The 15187-nt window shown below is 38.3% G+C and overlaps 2 protein-coding genes across 3 annotated transcripts; one reads left to right on the top strand and one right to left on the bottom strand.

Moving 5' to 3' along the window:
• The first annotated feature begins 2165 nt into the window (after positions 1-2165).
• Positions 2166-13788, top strand: LOC136201294 (kinesin-like protein KIN-7N). 2 transcript variants are annotated; one of them, XM_065991926.1, is made up of 18 exons: positions 2166-2373; positions 2491-2580; positions 2716-2834; positions 2930-3043; positions 3124-3205; positions 3291-3358; positions 3438-3515; positions 3608-3750; positions 3874-3979; positions 4100-4180; positions 4410-4478; positions 4556-4615; positions 4725-4877; positions 10832-11119; positions 11504-11587; positions 12114-12272; positions 12362-12628; positions 13230-13788. In XM_065991926.1, the coding sequence occupies exons 1-18, from the start codon at positions 2223-2225 to the stop codon at positions 13632-13634; spliced, it is 2517 nt and encodes an 838-aa protein (XP_065847998.1). In that variant the 5' UTR covers positions 2166-2222; the 3' UTR covers positions 13635-13788. The 2 variants fall into 2 exon arrangements, with proteins under 2 accessions (XP_065847998.1, XP_065847997.1); XM_065991925.1 differs by having other exon boundaries at positions 10826-11119.
• On the bottom strand, positions 7256-10667 carry LOC136201295 (uncharacterized). The gene is made up of 2 exons (XM_065991927.1): positions 8462-10667; positions 7256-8225 (listed from the first exon to the last, which is right to left on the bottom strand). Exons 1-2 carry the CDS (start codon positions 8973-8975, stop codon positions 8191-8193), a joined length of 549 nt encoding a protein of 182 aa, XP_065847999.1. The 5' UTR covers positions 8976-10667; the 3' UTR covers positions 7256-8190.
• Positions 13789-15187: the final 1399 nt, after the last annotated feature.

The following is a 15187-nucleotide window of genomic DNA, read 5'->3' as shown; positions in this document are numbered from 1 at the left end:
TCTAAAATAAAATGAGATTGGTGGAAGTCGAACCTATGACATTTTAAATAAAAACATGCATCTTCAACAATCTCATTTAGCTTTAAACACTAGAATAATATTACGTAGAATCTATATACACTAATATCAGGGAGGCTACAAGGGACAAAACAACCCGTACTCAAGGGTGGAGCCAGTGGCCGGAAGGCTCGGGTCCCCGGTAGTGGCGAATACATGATTATTCGGTTGGAGGGGCTGATTTTACACGTGGTGTATAAATTGTTGGGCTTTGGAGACTAATAGATCGACCCAATTTAAGCGATAGACCCAACTTCATCGATCCAACTCGTAAAAAATTTTGGGCGATTAGGGTTTCTTGAGGAGTATAAATATAGCCTCTTTCTTTGTAATCCGGATCTCGAAAATCATAGTGAAATATCCTGGCTTGATAGTGCCCCCAGACGTAGTCATTCAAATTGAGTGGTGAACTGGGTAAACAATTCTTGCGTGTTTGTTTGTGTTTCGTTTATCGTAATTGCATTAGTTCCTAACATAATTTTTTTTTTTTGCTAAATCGGTGTGTAATAGAAAAAAATTCGGATTTAAAGAGGTCTAATAGGCCAAAAAAATTAGAAATTTAGGTTTAAGAAATGAAAAATTTGGATTTAATGAGTGTCTAATAAGTCAAAAAAAAATTTGAATTTTGGATTTAGAGAGGATCTGTGCCAATTTTTGGGTGCTAATTCAAGATTGATCTAAATTTTTTGGAAACATGAGGACCGGAACACCACAACACATCAAATTTTTTGGAGACAAGAGGACCGAAACTACTCGTAACCACATTGGTTCCGACGGCCGAAAGGGCCGGGACCCCCTTTCTCCGCCCCCGCCCCCGGGCCTGGATTGGCTCCACCACTGTTGATCAACCAGATACTTGTGTTCCTTATAAACAAAGGATTTAGCCTTCATCACCGGTCGCCATTTCTCTATTCCAGGAACTCGTACTTATCCCAATAACCGTGACCAAACCTGCAACAAGTTTCATCTGTTTACCAAATTTAATCACAAAAGAAGATTACCGGATTTTTTCTTGTACACAAATATTAACTACATCGATATAAAATGCAATTCTAATATCTTGTGAGATAATTAAAAAAACTGTTACAGTCCAAGATCATGTAATATTTCAAGCTTTTGCACCTTGATAATTTTGTGGGATGAGAAGTTAAAATAAAATATCAAGATGATTTTTTTTTTTTTTTTTTTTGATAAAAATATCAAGATGATATTTATCATCTCAGAGTATGCATTCTTCCATATACTTCATCTACTCACGCTGGTAATATAAATAATATAAAATATTTCAAAGAAAAAATAATTCCACCAATAGACCATATAGAAAACTAATGTTCTGAATATATATATATATATATAGTAGAAAATTCTCAAAGCAGTCCAACTAAATATGACATTAACAAATCATGCGGATTATCAACTAAAATCCAAGAAAAACATCAGGTGTATTTTAAATTGGCAGATCCCTAACGCATATATTAAGAGGGAAAGAGAGGTGAAAGTAAACTCTGCAGAAATTTAATATGCGCGAGGAGAAGTGGAAGTGAAAGAGAAGAATTTTGGTATTTTGGGAATATTTAAAATATAAATTTAGATCCGTTTGTTTGTCAAAAAATATTATACATAGAAATATTTTTTTTGATTTTCTGATATTTGTTTGCGTAAAAAAATAAATTAATAAATTTTTTTAGATTAATTAACTAAAAAATATATGGAAAAATTGAAAAAGGTGTTTTACCTTTTTATAAAACATTTCTTAAACTTCTTAAAAATTTATTTCATTTCCTCTTAACTTTTGAAAATAATAACCACTCATGAAAAACAATTTTTGTTTTTAATGTCTGATAGTTTTCCCACAAACAAACATTGTCTGAGGAAAGATGATTATGATTTTATGGATAAAATGTGGGTTTTTATGCGTAAAATCCACTTGTAAAAATGGCCCAGTTCAATTGAGGAGGGTTTTGGGCCCAATATTCATACTTCTTGGGCCACTGACTTGGGTCTCAACTTGAAGGGACATTTGCGTAATTACATACAGTTTTTGAATTGGAAAGGCTGCAATCAATCAATAATCAATAATCAATAATTAAAAACAGTAATATCCCGCCCAGAATAACTCAGACAGCGGCATTCAAAATCAGGAAAAGTTTCAAAATCCGATCGAGATGGAGAAGATCTGTGTAGCCGTTAGAGTGAGACCGCCTGTGCCTTCGTCTACTGACTTCTCAAATGGAAATTACTGGACTGTCGAAGATAATCATATCTCTCTTCGCAAATCTGATAGCACCCCTATCAACACTGTCTCTTACGCTTTTGGTATTTTCATAATCTATTTTCTTATTCCATTCCATTATTCTAAAATTTTACCTGGAACAGTTTATTCACAGTGAAATTTAGTTCATCTCTGTCTCAATTTAATTTTCTTATTGGCAGATCATGTGTTTGATGAAAAATGCACAAATGCTAGTGTTTATGGGCTTCTTACCAAGGATATCATCCATGCAGCTGTCGAGGGTTTTAACGGTATGCCTTTTTTCTTTCTTGTCTGGTTAGAATGTACGCTTTTGTCTTCAATTGCTGATTTGGATGATCAATTATGCATTACGAACTGTGCAGTTCAAAGTGTTGATTTTATGATAACCATCAAAATGTTTACAGGCACTGCATTTGCTTATGGACAAACAAGTAGTGGCAAAACTTTCACCATGAATGGTTCTGAGGATGATCCAGGAATTATTCATCGAGCTGTGAAAGATATATTTGAAAAAATTGAGACAGTAAGCTCTCTCCACTATGGCTTCTTTCAAATTGTTCATTATTTGCTTACAAAAATGTGGTTTTGACTTGACTTTACTCTCTCTCTTTTCTCCAGATATCTGACAGGGAATTTCTAATACGGGTTTCCTATATGGAGATCTATAATGAAGAAATTAATGATCTTTTTGCAGTGGAGAACCAAAAATTGCCAATACATGAGAGTTTGGAGGTTCGATACTGACAGAGTTTGTTACCTTTTCATTATGTGTTTGGAACGTGCAATTCAATTACAAATTTTTCTTTTTCCAGCGTGGCATATTTGTTGCAGGCCTCAGGGAGGAAATTGTAAATAATGCAGAACAAGTGCTCAAGCTCATGGCATCAGGAGAAGGTTTATATATGGTCGTAACTTTCTTTTGTGTTCGTCTCTAGGGATGATGATGATGTGCTTATATATGCTTCAAAAAAATTCTTAGTCAATAGGCACTTTGGAGAGACAAACATGAACGTTCGCAGCAGTAGATCTCACACAATATTCAGAATGGTATGGTATTTCATACGTTGAAGCAACAATCCTCTGATAAGTATCCGGTCATTTTGATTTTGCTTACTCTATATGCCAGGTTATTGAAAGCAAAGGGCGAGATATCAACTCTTCTACTGCTTATTCGAGCGGTGATGCTGTTCGTGTCTCAGTCTTGGTACGTGGTCTCTTAACATGTCTACATTATTGCTTTCTGTTTGGTATTTGATTCATTAAATTTAATATACCGGATTTCTATGTGGGAAGTAGAACTTGGTAGATTTAGCTGGGTCAGAAAGGATCGCCAAAACTGGAGCTGGTGGAGTACGTTTGAAAGAAGGAAAGCATATCAACAAGAGTTTGATGGCTCTTGGTAACGTGATCAACAAACTTAGTGATGGTGCAAAACAGAGGTAATTATTTCTCTTGCAGTTTATTTGTTGAATTTGATACAGAACTATGCATGAGTTTAGTAAATTCCAGGGATGCATTTGCATTGTACGCAACTGTTTTAATTTGTAAACTTATAAATGCAGGGGAGGACATATTCCTTATCGTGACAGCAAGCTAACTCGTATACTTCAACCTGCTCTTGGTGGCAATGCTAAAACATCTATTATATGTACAGTAGCCCCAGAGGAGGTAGACAGTTATTTGTTAAAGTTCTTGTCACTATCTTACTTTGCATTCTTCGCTATCATCTAATAATTTGTCAAGTTAAGAATTTTCAGTGAAAGATATCTTCTTCTTATGAACCTTTAGGTTCACATTGAGGAAACAAAAGGAACTCTCCAGTTTGCTAGCCGAGCTAAGCGCATAACCAATTGCGCGCAAGTGAATGAGGTCCGTGTCTTACTTTGTATAGCAAATTAACCTTTTAACACTTTAACTTTACTAACTATCCAATTATACTTGTGTGAACACGCTTGGCTTACAACTTGCCAGTTTGGTTCTTAGTGTGAGTTTTGTGTATGATGTAGATTTGTCAGTTTTTTCCATGAAGCTTTTTTTTTTTCTAATACTCACTTAGACTGGAATATATAATTTGCTAATCAAAGTTAAAATGTCATAGATTTTGACAGATGCAGCCTTATTAAAGCGGCAGAAGCTAGAAATAGAAGAGCTTCGCCAAAAACTTCAGGTGATGGTTATCTCTGATTTATGTTATGCTACAAAATTAGGAGAAACGAGTTTCAAGGTTGTTGAACTCTTGTTTAGGGATCTCGAGCTGAAACATTGGAGCAAGAGATCTTAAAGTTGAGAAATGAAATGCTGAAGGTAGATTCTACCGTTATTTGATGTTTAAAATTATCGAGTTCTATTACCTCTTCTCTTATATTCTATCAGTTCTATATCATTCATTTTCCGGTCACTTGCCTATTTCCAGTACGAATTGGAGCGAGAGAAGCTTGAAATGCAACTGGAAGAGGAGAGGAAATCACACAAGGAGCGTGACCTATGCATCAGGGAGCAGCAAATGAAAATTGACAATCTCAGCAGTTGTGCCAACTTTCAGGAGTTTGATGCAGATGCTGGTCAGGTATAACTCAAGGAGGCTGGTTAAATTATAGATACACCTATTTTTTTTTTGTATTTACTGCATCAGTGTGCTGGTCCATGTTTGTTTTTGCGTTAGTACCTGAAGGAGTGTAATTCTCTGTGTTTGTTATTGATATCAATCGAAGTATTTATACAGAATACAGTTCACTCAGTTCACTCTGTGGTGAACAACTATAGTCAACAACTGAACCTATATTCTAGGCTAGAGATAAGTAACCGAATAATACAGATAAATAATAACTAAATACATAGTCTAATACACCCCCCGTAGTCGAAGGGTTCGGAGGGCGAACATTGAGACTATTGCGAAAATCTTCAAATAGTGTTGACGGAAGACCTTTGGTGAAGATGTCAGCGATTTGATAGCGAGATGACACGTGAAGGACACAGACTTCTCCTTTTGCAACTCGTTCTCGGACAAAGTGAATGTCCATTTCCACATGCTTAGTGCGGTGATGCTGAACCGGGTTGCCTGTGAGATACACGGCGCTGATATTGTCACAGTACACTATTGAAGATTTCTGAATCAGACAGCCAAGTTCTAAAAGCAGATTGCGTATCCAGCATGTTTTTGACACGACGTTGGCAACGCCGCGATATTCGGCCTCTACGCTGGATCGGGACAGTGTTGGCTGTCGTTTGGCGGACCAAGAGATTAGATTGTCCCCTAGGAATACACAGTAGCCTGATGTTGATCGGCGAGTGTCGGGACAGCCTGCCCAATCGGCATCCGTGTAGGAGACCAATTGATTGGGAGAGGATGCTAGAAGTGTGAGGCCAAAGTCAAGAGTGCCCTGAACATACCTGAGGATGCGTTTAAGAGCAGCCATGTGTGTAGTTTTTGGGTTGTGCATGAACAAGCATATCTGTTAAACTGCGTATGAAATATCGGGTCGGGTAAGAGTGAGATATTGAAGAGCACCAGCCAATCTTCTGTATTCGGTGGGGTCATGGTAAGCAGAACCAGAAGAGATACTGAGCTTTTGTTTGGTGTCAACAGGAGTGGTGACCGGATTGCACGAGCTGAGTCCGGCCTTTGCAATTATTTCAGAAGCATATTTCCGCTGAGATAGGAAGAGAGAGCCAGGAGAGTGAGTCACTGATATGCCCAAAAAATAGTTCAGAGGGCCCAAATCTTTCATTGCAAATTCGGAGTTCAATTTTGACATTACTGAAGCCTGAAGTGTGTCAGAAGAGGTGATTAGCACTATATCGTCGACATACAGAAGGATATATGCCGTGTCAGAGCCTTGTTTGTAGATAAATAATGAGCTGTCAGAGATGCTATTGGAGAAACCAATTTGAATGACAAAATTAGCAAACCGCTGATACCAGGCCCGAGGTGCCTGCTTGAGACCGTATAATGATTTCTGTAGCAGACATACATGATCGGGATACCTGGAATCCCGGAACCCCAGTGGTTGATGCATGTAGACGGTTTCAGTAAGATCACCATGCAGGAAGGCATTTTTGACGTCTAATTGCCGAATTTTCCAATGTTTAGACAGTGCTATGCTGAGGACAGCACGAATAGTGGCTGGTTTAACCACAGGGCTAAACGTTTCACCACAATCAACTCCTGCCAACTGTCCGGAACCATTCCCAACCAGTCTTGCTTTATATCGCTCAAAGGAGCCATCTGACTTTGTTTTGTGCCTAAAAATCCACCAACTATGAATAATATTAGCACATTTTGGACGGGGTACAAGTACCCACGTCTTATTTGCAATAAGAGCCTGAAATTCATCAGTCATGGCTTGTATCCAGTTTGGATCACTTAATGCATGAGAAGGTGTTTTTGGAAGCGGAGATATGGTAGGTTTTGTTAAGGCAGATAGATTTAACATTCGACGCGGTTTATGGATGCCATGCTGAGCTCTCGTGGCCATTTTGTGAGTGCTAATAACTTGTAATTGAGGGGAAGATATAGAAGTATCAGAAGAAGTTTGTGAAGTATTAGGGGAGGAGATCGAAGACGAGACAGGAGACGAATCGGACTGCGTTTGCGCTGTGCGCGCAGACGAGGAGGCGGACGGACTGTTATTTGAGGACGAGACGGGAGACGAATCGGACGATCTGTCTGGATTTGACGGAACAGCAGATGACACGGACGAGCGGACAGGACTGGATTGGAGGTGAGACGACGCGGACGACTCGATTGGGCTGGACGGAGTGACGGGTGATGCGGACTGCGATACAGACACAACAGAAATGGGGGAGGCGACAGACTCGGGACGGACGGAATTGGAACGGGGAGTATGAGTTCGAAATTGGACAGCAGGTAGGAATGTACTGTCTGACTCGGCAGAAGTTTGTGAGGGAGACGCGCAATTAGGAGGCGCGGTTGAAAACGGAAGAGTTGATTCGTCAAAAATGACATGACGGGATATGATTATCTTATTTTTAGACATGTCCAGACACTTATATCCTCTATGATTAGATGGATACCCTAAGAAAACACATGGAGAAGAGCGAGATTCAAGCTTATTTCGTGTTTGGGATGGAATTAGAGGGAAGCAAAGGCATCCGAAGACACGTAAGTGGGAATAGGTGGGTTCCTGTTTATACAGAATTTTGGTGGTGATTGGTATCCTAGAACTTTGTGAGGATATATATTTAGGAGATATGTTGCTAATTCGAGAGCATGTTGCCAGAATTTAAAAGGGATAGAGGCATGATGCATTACTGTTCTAATCAGATTATTAATGGTGCGAATGGTGCGTTCCGATTTCACATTTTGAGGTGAAGTATACGGACAAGAGAACCGAAATTGCATTCCGTTTGTTTGACAAAATTGTTTAAAGGAATTATTATTGAATTCACCCTCATTGTCACACTGAAAAACTTTAATTTCTCTTTCAAATTGAGTGCGAACATATGACCTAAAAATTAGAAAGGCGGAATAGACTTGAGATTTGTGGGCTAACGGAAATGTCCAAAGAAAATTTGTGTATGAATCTAAAAATAGAACATAGAATCGATGGCCACCCGAGCTAAGAACGGGTGAAGTCCAAATATCACTGTGAATTAAATCGAAAGGCATACAAGCAAAATTGTTGGAGGACTGAAAAGATAATTTTACCTATTTTCCATTAATACATGAAGAACAAACAGAAGGATCCTTAACTTTATTACAAGAAATCAACTTTTTATTGAGCAGGGCGTTCAAAACAGGAAGCCCTGGATGTCCTAATCTATTGTGCCAAACGGCGGAAGACAAAGCAGTAAAGACAGAATGAGATGACGCGGAATTGTGGGAGCTAGAGGTGACTGGATATAGGGCGCCGGAACTCTTACATCTCATGATAATATTGCCCGTCCGTAAATCCTTCACAGAAAAACCCAAAGGATCAAATTCCACAGAAACTTGGTTATCTTTAGTAAATTGACGGACAGAAATTAGATTTTTGATAAGATGAGGTGCATGCAAGACATTGGTTAACTTTAAACGGTGATAATTAGACTCTAGATATGCATTACCAGATCCACAAACAGGCATACAATGACCATTACCAACAATTATATTTTCATTGAGGTTCGAATTGAAATAAGAGGTGAGTGTACCTTTGTCAGCTGTCATGTGTGAAGTAGCTCCTGTGTCCATGTGCCATTGATCAGGAGGTGGAGCAAGTGTCATGGTGTGCATAGCTTCTGCAATATCTGTAGGCACATATGATGGTGATTCCATATGAAGGTGTGCTTGCTGCATGTGTGGACGAGGTCCCAAAATACCAGATTGTGACAGCTGCCTGCCTGAAGTGGGATAAGGGCATGGAGGAGTAGCCCATTGTTGCGGTGGTGCCCATGGGTAGGTATATCCCCAAGGAGGAAGGGCAGCAGGTCGATAGTGCGGTGGCTGAGACGACCGATAGTGGTGTCGACCGCCTCTGCCGCGATTTGAACGACCACCGTGTCTGCCGCCGCGGTAGGAGGAGGAGCCGCGATAATTCGGAAGGCGCGGTGAGTAGTGCGACGGCGCAGCCGTAGCTTCAGCGGATGACACGGTCAATGCAACTGGTTCAGACGGAGTAGGGTTCTTGTGGATCCCCATGTCTAATTTGAGTACCAACAGTATCATAAGCCTCAGTCAGACCGGATATAAGCTATAACACCATCTGATCATTGGTAACCGGACAATCCACATTTGACAATTGATCAGACAAGGATTTGAGATGCTGACAATAGGTTGAGATGTCAGAATAGTCACTAAGTTTGGTTTTGGAGAACTCTTGCTGGAGAAAAAGAGCTCGGGAATTCTTGTTATCCGAAAAAATTTCCTGTAGACGACTCCAGGCCCTGGCGGCTGTGGAGTCAGCTTCAATTATAGTATGGAGAAGGTCGAGGGAGATGGTGCTATAGATCCATTGAAGCACAACAGCATCAATGCGAGACCAGAGATTGGGGTTGGATTGTTGAGGAGTATTGGCGGAAGGGTTTGTGGGTGATGGAGGAAATATATGGTCCAGGACCTCAAATGCTGTGGCATGGAGCTTGAACAGAGCAGCCCAAGTAGGATAATGCCCTTTTTCGACGTCTAGGGTTATTTTGATGAAGGTAGAAATATTGGAGACGGTGAGGGACGGATGGTGATTTGGGTTCGAGTCTGTGTTGTTCATGGTCGAATTTGTTTTGGGCGGGGTACCGGTGGAGGAGTTTTCTGTGTTGGTGCTCATTATCGTCGACGGGAAGGATAAGGAAGGGGTTGCGATTTGGGCGTTGATTCGGCAAGGGAAGGTTGGCCGGAATGAAAAACGGCGGCGGCGGCCGTGAGGTTAGTGACGGTGTCGCGGCGGCGGCGACGGTAAGGAAAGAGGAGGGTTAGGGTTAGGGTCTCAGATACCATGAAGGAGTGTAATTCTCTGTGTTTGTTATGTTGGGAATTTTTCTTGATTGCGACAATTTAGCGGAAGCGATAAAACAATTTTATTGAATTTATGAGGTTTACAAGAGGGTGTTCTCTAGAAACTTTCTAGAGTTACAATGAGATAAAACAAAAATAGTAGCACTCGGGTGTTTCCCAAAAATACCCAAAATAATTATCTTTACTATTTTTATCTCTCCCCAAAATAATTAGACTATCCTCTAAAATAAACTCTCAAAATTCACAAGACACAATTGTACCTCCTCTCATTACATTTTTCTTCCACCCTAACTCCCCTTCTCTTCTTTTATTTTTTTCCCACTATACTCTCTCCCTCAATCTATTTTTTCCTTATTCTACCCACACCTATTTATGAGAATTGACATTAGCTTTTATAAGCCAAGAGGAAGACTTCATGTAATTAATTGTGCCAGCAAATTTTGCTGGCACAATTAATGTTGCCATTGACCACCGAAATTAGGTGGTCAACATTTTTTTTTCTTTTAATTACAAATTACATAAACAATCCCCTATTAATACAAATTATAAAAAAGTCTCTCATTAATTGAAACTTCACAATAATTCCATTTTTTATTTAATTGTTTTAAATTAATAGTTAATTTTCTCAACATGTTATTGATATCAATTGAAGTATTTATACAGAATACAGTTCACTCTGTGGTGAACAACTATAGTCAACAACTGAACCTATATTCTAGGCTAGAGATAAGTAACCGAATAATATAGATAAATAATAACTAAATACATAGTCTAATAGTACCAGTCCCATAAAGCTTTTCTGATAGCAAGTGTATGCAGTATGGAGTAAGCTTAGTCATGTGAAAATCGGCTCAAACATTTATATTTTTTGACTGGAGAGAAACAGGTTCTCTACACTTGTATGCAGCAAACACGTATTCTCATATTGTTTTTCTCTATAATTTTTGTACACTGCTTTTAATAAATTGATATTGTCTTCCATTTAAGTGTGATACTGTTATTACCATCCCTTTTTATATTCTACTAATGTTCTTGACAACATTTGCTTCTAAAATAACCATTGGTAGGGACAGAATTCTGGGAGGCGAAGTAGCAGGGGAGGATCAAATGAAAACAAGAGTATATGCCGTGAAGATAGTTTTGGAACTCCTTGTTTTAGAGCAGCTCAAAATACTTTTGTTGCCAAACGATCCAATTATACCAATCTCTCTGGTTGTAGTCCTCTTCCAGATACTCTCAGCAATGTGGCTGATGAAGACACATGGTTGAAATTGAACAAAGGATACATAGCTGACCTTGATTTAATTCAAATGACTCCAGCAAGAAAATTTCAATCCTTTCCGTCAAGTGATACTACTCCTGTGAGTTTACTGTTTCAAATATTTTCTGCAATAAATTTTGTTGTGCAATAATTATAATATTATTATTATTTCCTCTTTTCTTTTCTTTTTTGAAAAGAATTATATATTATTTCTTTGCTGATATATCTTTAATCAAATAGTCTCTCCAAGGTTAATTAACTTCGTAGAAGTTAGAACCAAGGAAAAGACCGGAACAAAAAAATGAAGCACTTTTTGACAAGTTTTCATGTAATTTTTTCTGTACGAAACTTAGACATGATTTATGATCTTATGCAAACGATTTTTGCAGTAATACCTTCTTTCATTGAATTGGTTGATGTTATACGAAACTTCAGATGCATAATACATGTAGTATTTTTAATAGGACTACATATAATTTGTCAGGCGATTCCAAGTAACAACGACATACAGGTTGAGGATCTCAAAAGACAACTAGAATTCATAACTGAAGAGAGGAACGAACTCCAGGTTAGTATTCATTCACGTAATTTCAAATTTCCAATTGTATAAGTGGTCAATCCTTGTGCCAACAAGAAGTTGGTGGACTTCAAGACAATTCTCTAGCTATGTTCCGGTGATTCATAATTAGTTTTCAAAAATCGTTTAGAATTTTGAAATTTGGTTTCGGGATTTTGCATTGAGGGTGTAGCCCTGGAGTCGCAAGACATAGGTCACATAATGGAAATCTCAAGTATATGAGTGTCGTACTAGTACCGAATATCTGCATACAATCTGTTGCTTGTAACTTCTGACAAATGTATTAGTTATTCTATCCATTTCCAATAGTTGCTGGAGTCGCCAGTTCTGTATTCAGGTGTCCCTTTATTGCCTGTATATTTCACATTACAATCCATGCCATCTGTAAAACTTCTGGTGCTCGTTTAAATTGCATGGAGTGAAATCATATTCTTTTGCTACTCTTGAAGGTCTTTGTGGTGGATTCTATTGCCATGTCCATTTACACTTTTCATATGTTGGATGTATGTGTTCACAGAAGAAGCACTCTGAACAATTATTGTTAAATGATCGTTTGATGGAGGAGATATCAGAACTTAAACAAAAAGCATCAGCTATTCAAGAAATGCCTCAGAGATTAAGCAAATCCATGACCAGTTTTAAGGACATGTACACAGATCTTTTGCAAATGTTGCAGGTAAATTTATGCTATGTATGATTTCTCTTTCAAATCATATTTGTCAATGTTAAATTGGTAAGATTTGCATTCTTTCAATGTCTGGACAGGGTTTAATACCTGATGGGGAATCTCCTACTGCAAAATTACTGTCAAGCACAAATGAAATTGGCACAAGCCTTTTCTCAAACTTGGAATCTTATTTGTGTACGGGAAAGTCTAATCAGGAGTCTTTCCTGGGAAATGATTCTATACTCCAAGAGCAATGCAAAGTGCTTTCTGAGAGGTTAAAAGGAACCATTACATCCTTGTTTGCATCAGAGAAATTAGCTATTCAGAACAAAGAAGCAAATAAAATATGCAACTGCAACTATAAGGTAGCTGCCTGGTCACAGTCATCAAGTTTGTCAATCATGTTTTTCATTTTGGTCCTAATACTTGGATATGCTGTGTACTTCCTTAGGATTTGATGATCAAATATTTGATTGTTCTTTCCCATACACGTATATAGATTACGATGATCATGAATCACAAGTTAAAACCACAATTAAAGAGATTATAGAATTCCTTCTTTTTTTTGTGTTTAATATTGCAGAATACTGTTCTGCACTTGATTTTTTTTTTTTGTGGAAGTTGACCTTAGAAGTTGAAATTTGCTGACTTTAATTTATTTGCAGAATATTATAATCTGTTATCAAGTGTTATGATAACGTAAATCATTTAGAATATTAGATGGAAATTAAACTTGGGACCATAGTTTTGCTAAAAATGTGTTTCATTTTTCCACTTTGAGTGTTGTAGTATGTGCGTGCATTCATATTCACAGAACTATATTATCTGTCCTAATCATGCTATAAGTCATATTTCTTTCCAAGGGGGCAAGGTTTTAAAGATCTGAGAGTCTAGTTATTGAAGATTGATAGAACTATGTGAGGTTGTTTCTCTCTTTTTGAGATGTAGCTTTAATATGTGATGAAGGATTCCAGTTTGGGAGGGGAAACTGCTGCTTCAAGCTACGATCATGACAGTATCAAGGAAAAATACCAGGAATCCTGGAGGATTCTGGAGGATTCCAGAGAAGAATATAGGTGCTTGGAAAGAAATTTTCATGTATTGAAAGAAGAAAGGGAATCTTTGGTGGAAAGAGTTATAGAATTATCTGAAAAGCTGAACCTAGTTACTGAGCAGAAGGAAAGTATGTTAAAAGATTTGAGTGCAGAAGCACAAAGAAGGAAACATCTTCAACAAGAGATTGAAGAATTCAGAATTGCTTTCGCTAGCCGGCAGAGCTCATTTCTATCTTTTGAAACTGAATTTAGATCCAAAGTTGAGCAACTGGGAGCCTTAAATCATGTATCAGTATCCAAATCTCTTGGGTGTTGAACTGACCCTGGAATTTATTATTATTTTTGTTTATTTGTTAATTTATCCATGTATTTACTTGAATTGCTTCAAATGTAATTCTCACACACTGGCGATCAAGAACAAGATTATTTTCCCATAATCTTGGAGTGTTAATCCCATGTTCTATTATTTATGTAAGATAACTGCATCAGCATTAAGCACTAAATATTCCAAGTTAGGTTTCTGCTTCGGTTTTTACATATTTTGTTATGTGGAATTTTAATTGTTAGTCGTTTTAGTTGTTTAGCTGTGTTTTGATGTTTTCTGTCTGTTAGTGAGTTTGTTATTTTCTGCAAAACATGTGATGCCTGCGTGAGTGTCTATCCCTAGGTCTAACGGTTATTTAGCATCTTTTCTGTAATGAGTCTTGCTTTATGAAATGAATTTGCAGATTTCTCTCTATTTAGATTCTTCTTCCTTCATTCTTCTTTCTGAATATACTCTCTGTATCATTTGGTATCAGAGCTCTTTCCTTACCTGTGATTTCACCCGCCACATCCAAACATCACCATGGCTGAAACACGATCCCAAGAACTCAAAAAGATAGAAGAAAATCTCAAATTGTTGGTTAAAGGGATGGTTATCGAGAGCAACAAGAAGCAAGGACAGTTATTCACGGAGCTCATGGTGAAACAACAAATTTCCATTGTTACTGAACTGCAAACCTCTATTGTTGCAGATCTCAAATCCTACATCTCTTCCTTAAATCTCACTGATAGCACTTCCACCTCAAATTTTCATTCCTCTGTTAACCTGAACTCTCAGAACTCCGATCAACCCCCATATCAACCTTCTACTCGTTTTACTAAAGTGGAATTTCCACGATTTAATGGTACAGACCTTGAAGGGTGGCTATTTCGCTGCGATCGTTTTTTCCAAATCGATCTTACTCCGTTGAACTCCAGAGTCAGGCTAGCTTCACTTCACTTGGAAGGACGAGCTCTTGAATGGCACCAAGCGTACTTGAAGGGTAGAGGACGATTAGGGGATCCCCTATGGGATGAATATGTGAAGGCGGTGACTGGACGATTTGGGCAGCGGATTTATGAAGATCCCATGGCAGATCTTAAGAGGTTAACCCAAACCGGCTCATTACTGGAATACATGGAAGCATTTGACGTTTGCTCCCACAAGGTAACCTTATCAGAAGAAAAGACACTGAGTTGCTTCCTTAGTGGACTAAAAGATGAAGTGAGCTATCCTTTGCAAATGTTGGGACCAAAAACCTTACAACAAGCATATGCATTAGCCCATATGCAAGATGCTTATCTTAGTGCTACTAAGTATGGTAAGACACATCAGAACATGGCATTTTCCTCTTATTCTACACCTTTTACAACACCTATGCACAAAACACCTCCCCTGTTACCTACACCCCCAAATGCTGCCAAGTTACCTGTAACTGCCAAAACCTATGTTCAGCCTTTCCCTAAATTAAATAACCCCCCAAGAACTAGGAGGCTCACTGATGCGGAGTTAGCAGATAAAAGGGCTAAAAACCTGTGTTTTTGGTGTGATGAAAGGTTTACTCC

Source organism: Euphorbia lathyris, chromosome 7, assembly GCF_963576675.1.
Source record: "Euphorbia lathyris chromosome 7, ddEupLath1.1, whole genome shotgun sequence".
Classification (NCBI taxonomy): domain Eukaryota; kingdom Viridiplantae; phylum Streptophyta; class Magnoliopsida; order Malpighiales; family Euphorbiaceae; genus Euphorbia; species Euphorbia lathyris.
This window is presented reverse-complemented; position numbering and strand designations above follow the sequence as displayed.

What these genes read in the sequence shown, in the direction of transcription:
- LOC136201294 (XM_065991925.1), top strand. Translation starts at nt 2,223, where the DNA reads ATGGAGAAGATCTGTGTAGCCGTTAGAGTGAGACCGCCTGTGCCTTCG. An exon ending in AGCTTCGCCAAAAACTTCAG is followed by an intron (nt 4,479 to 4,555) that starts GTGATGGTTATC and finishes ACTCTTGTTTAG; the next exon opens with GGATCTCGAGCTGAAACATT. An exon ending in TTGATGCAGATGCTGGTCAG is followed by an intron (nt 4,878 to 10,825) that starts GTATAACTCAAG and finishes AACCATTGGTAG; the next exon opens with GGACAGAATTCTGGGAGGCG.
- LOC136201295 (XM_065991927.1), bottom strand. Translation starts at nt 8,975, where the DNA reads ATGATACTGTTGGTACTCAAATTAGACATGGGGATCCACAAGAACCCT. An exon ending in ACACATGACAGCTGACAAAG is followed by an intron (nt 8,226 to 8,461) that starts GTACACTCACCT and finishes TTTTCTGTGAAG; the next exon opens with GATTTACGGACGGGCAATAT.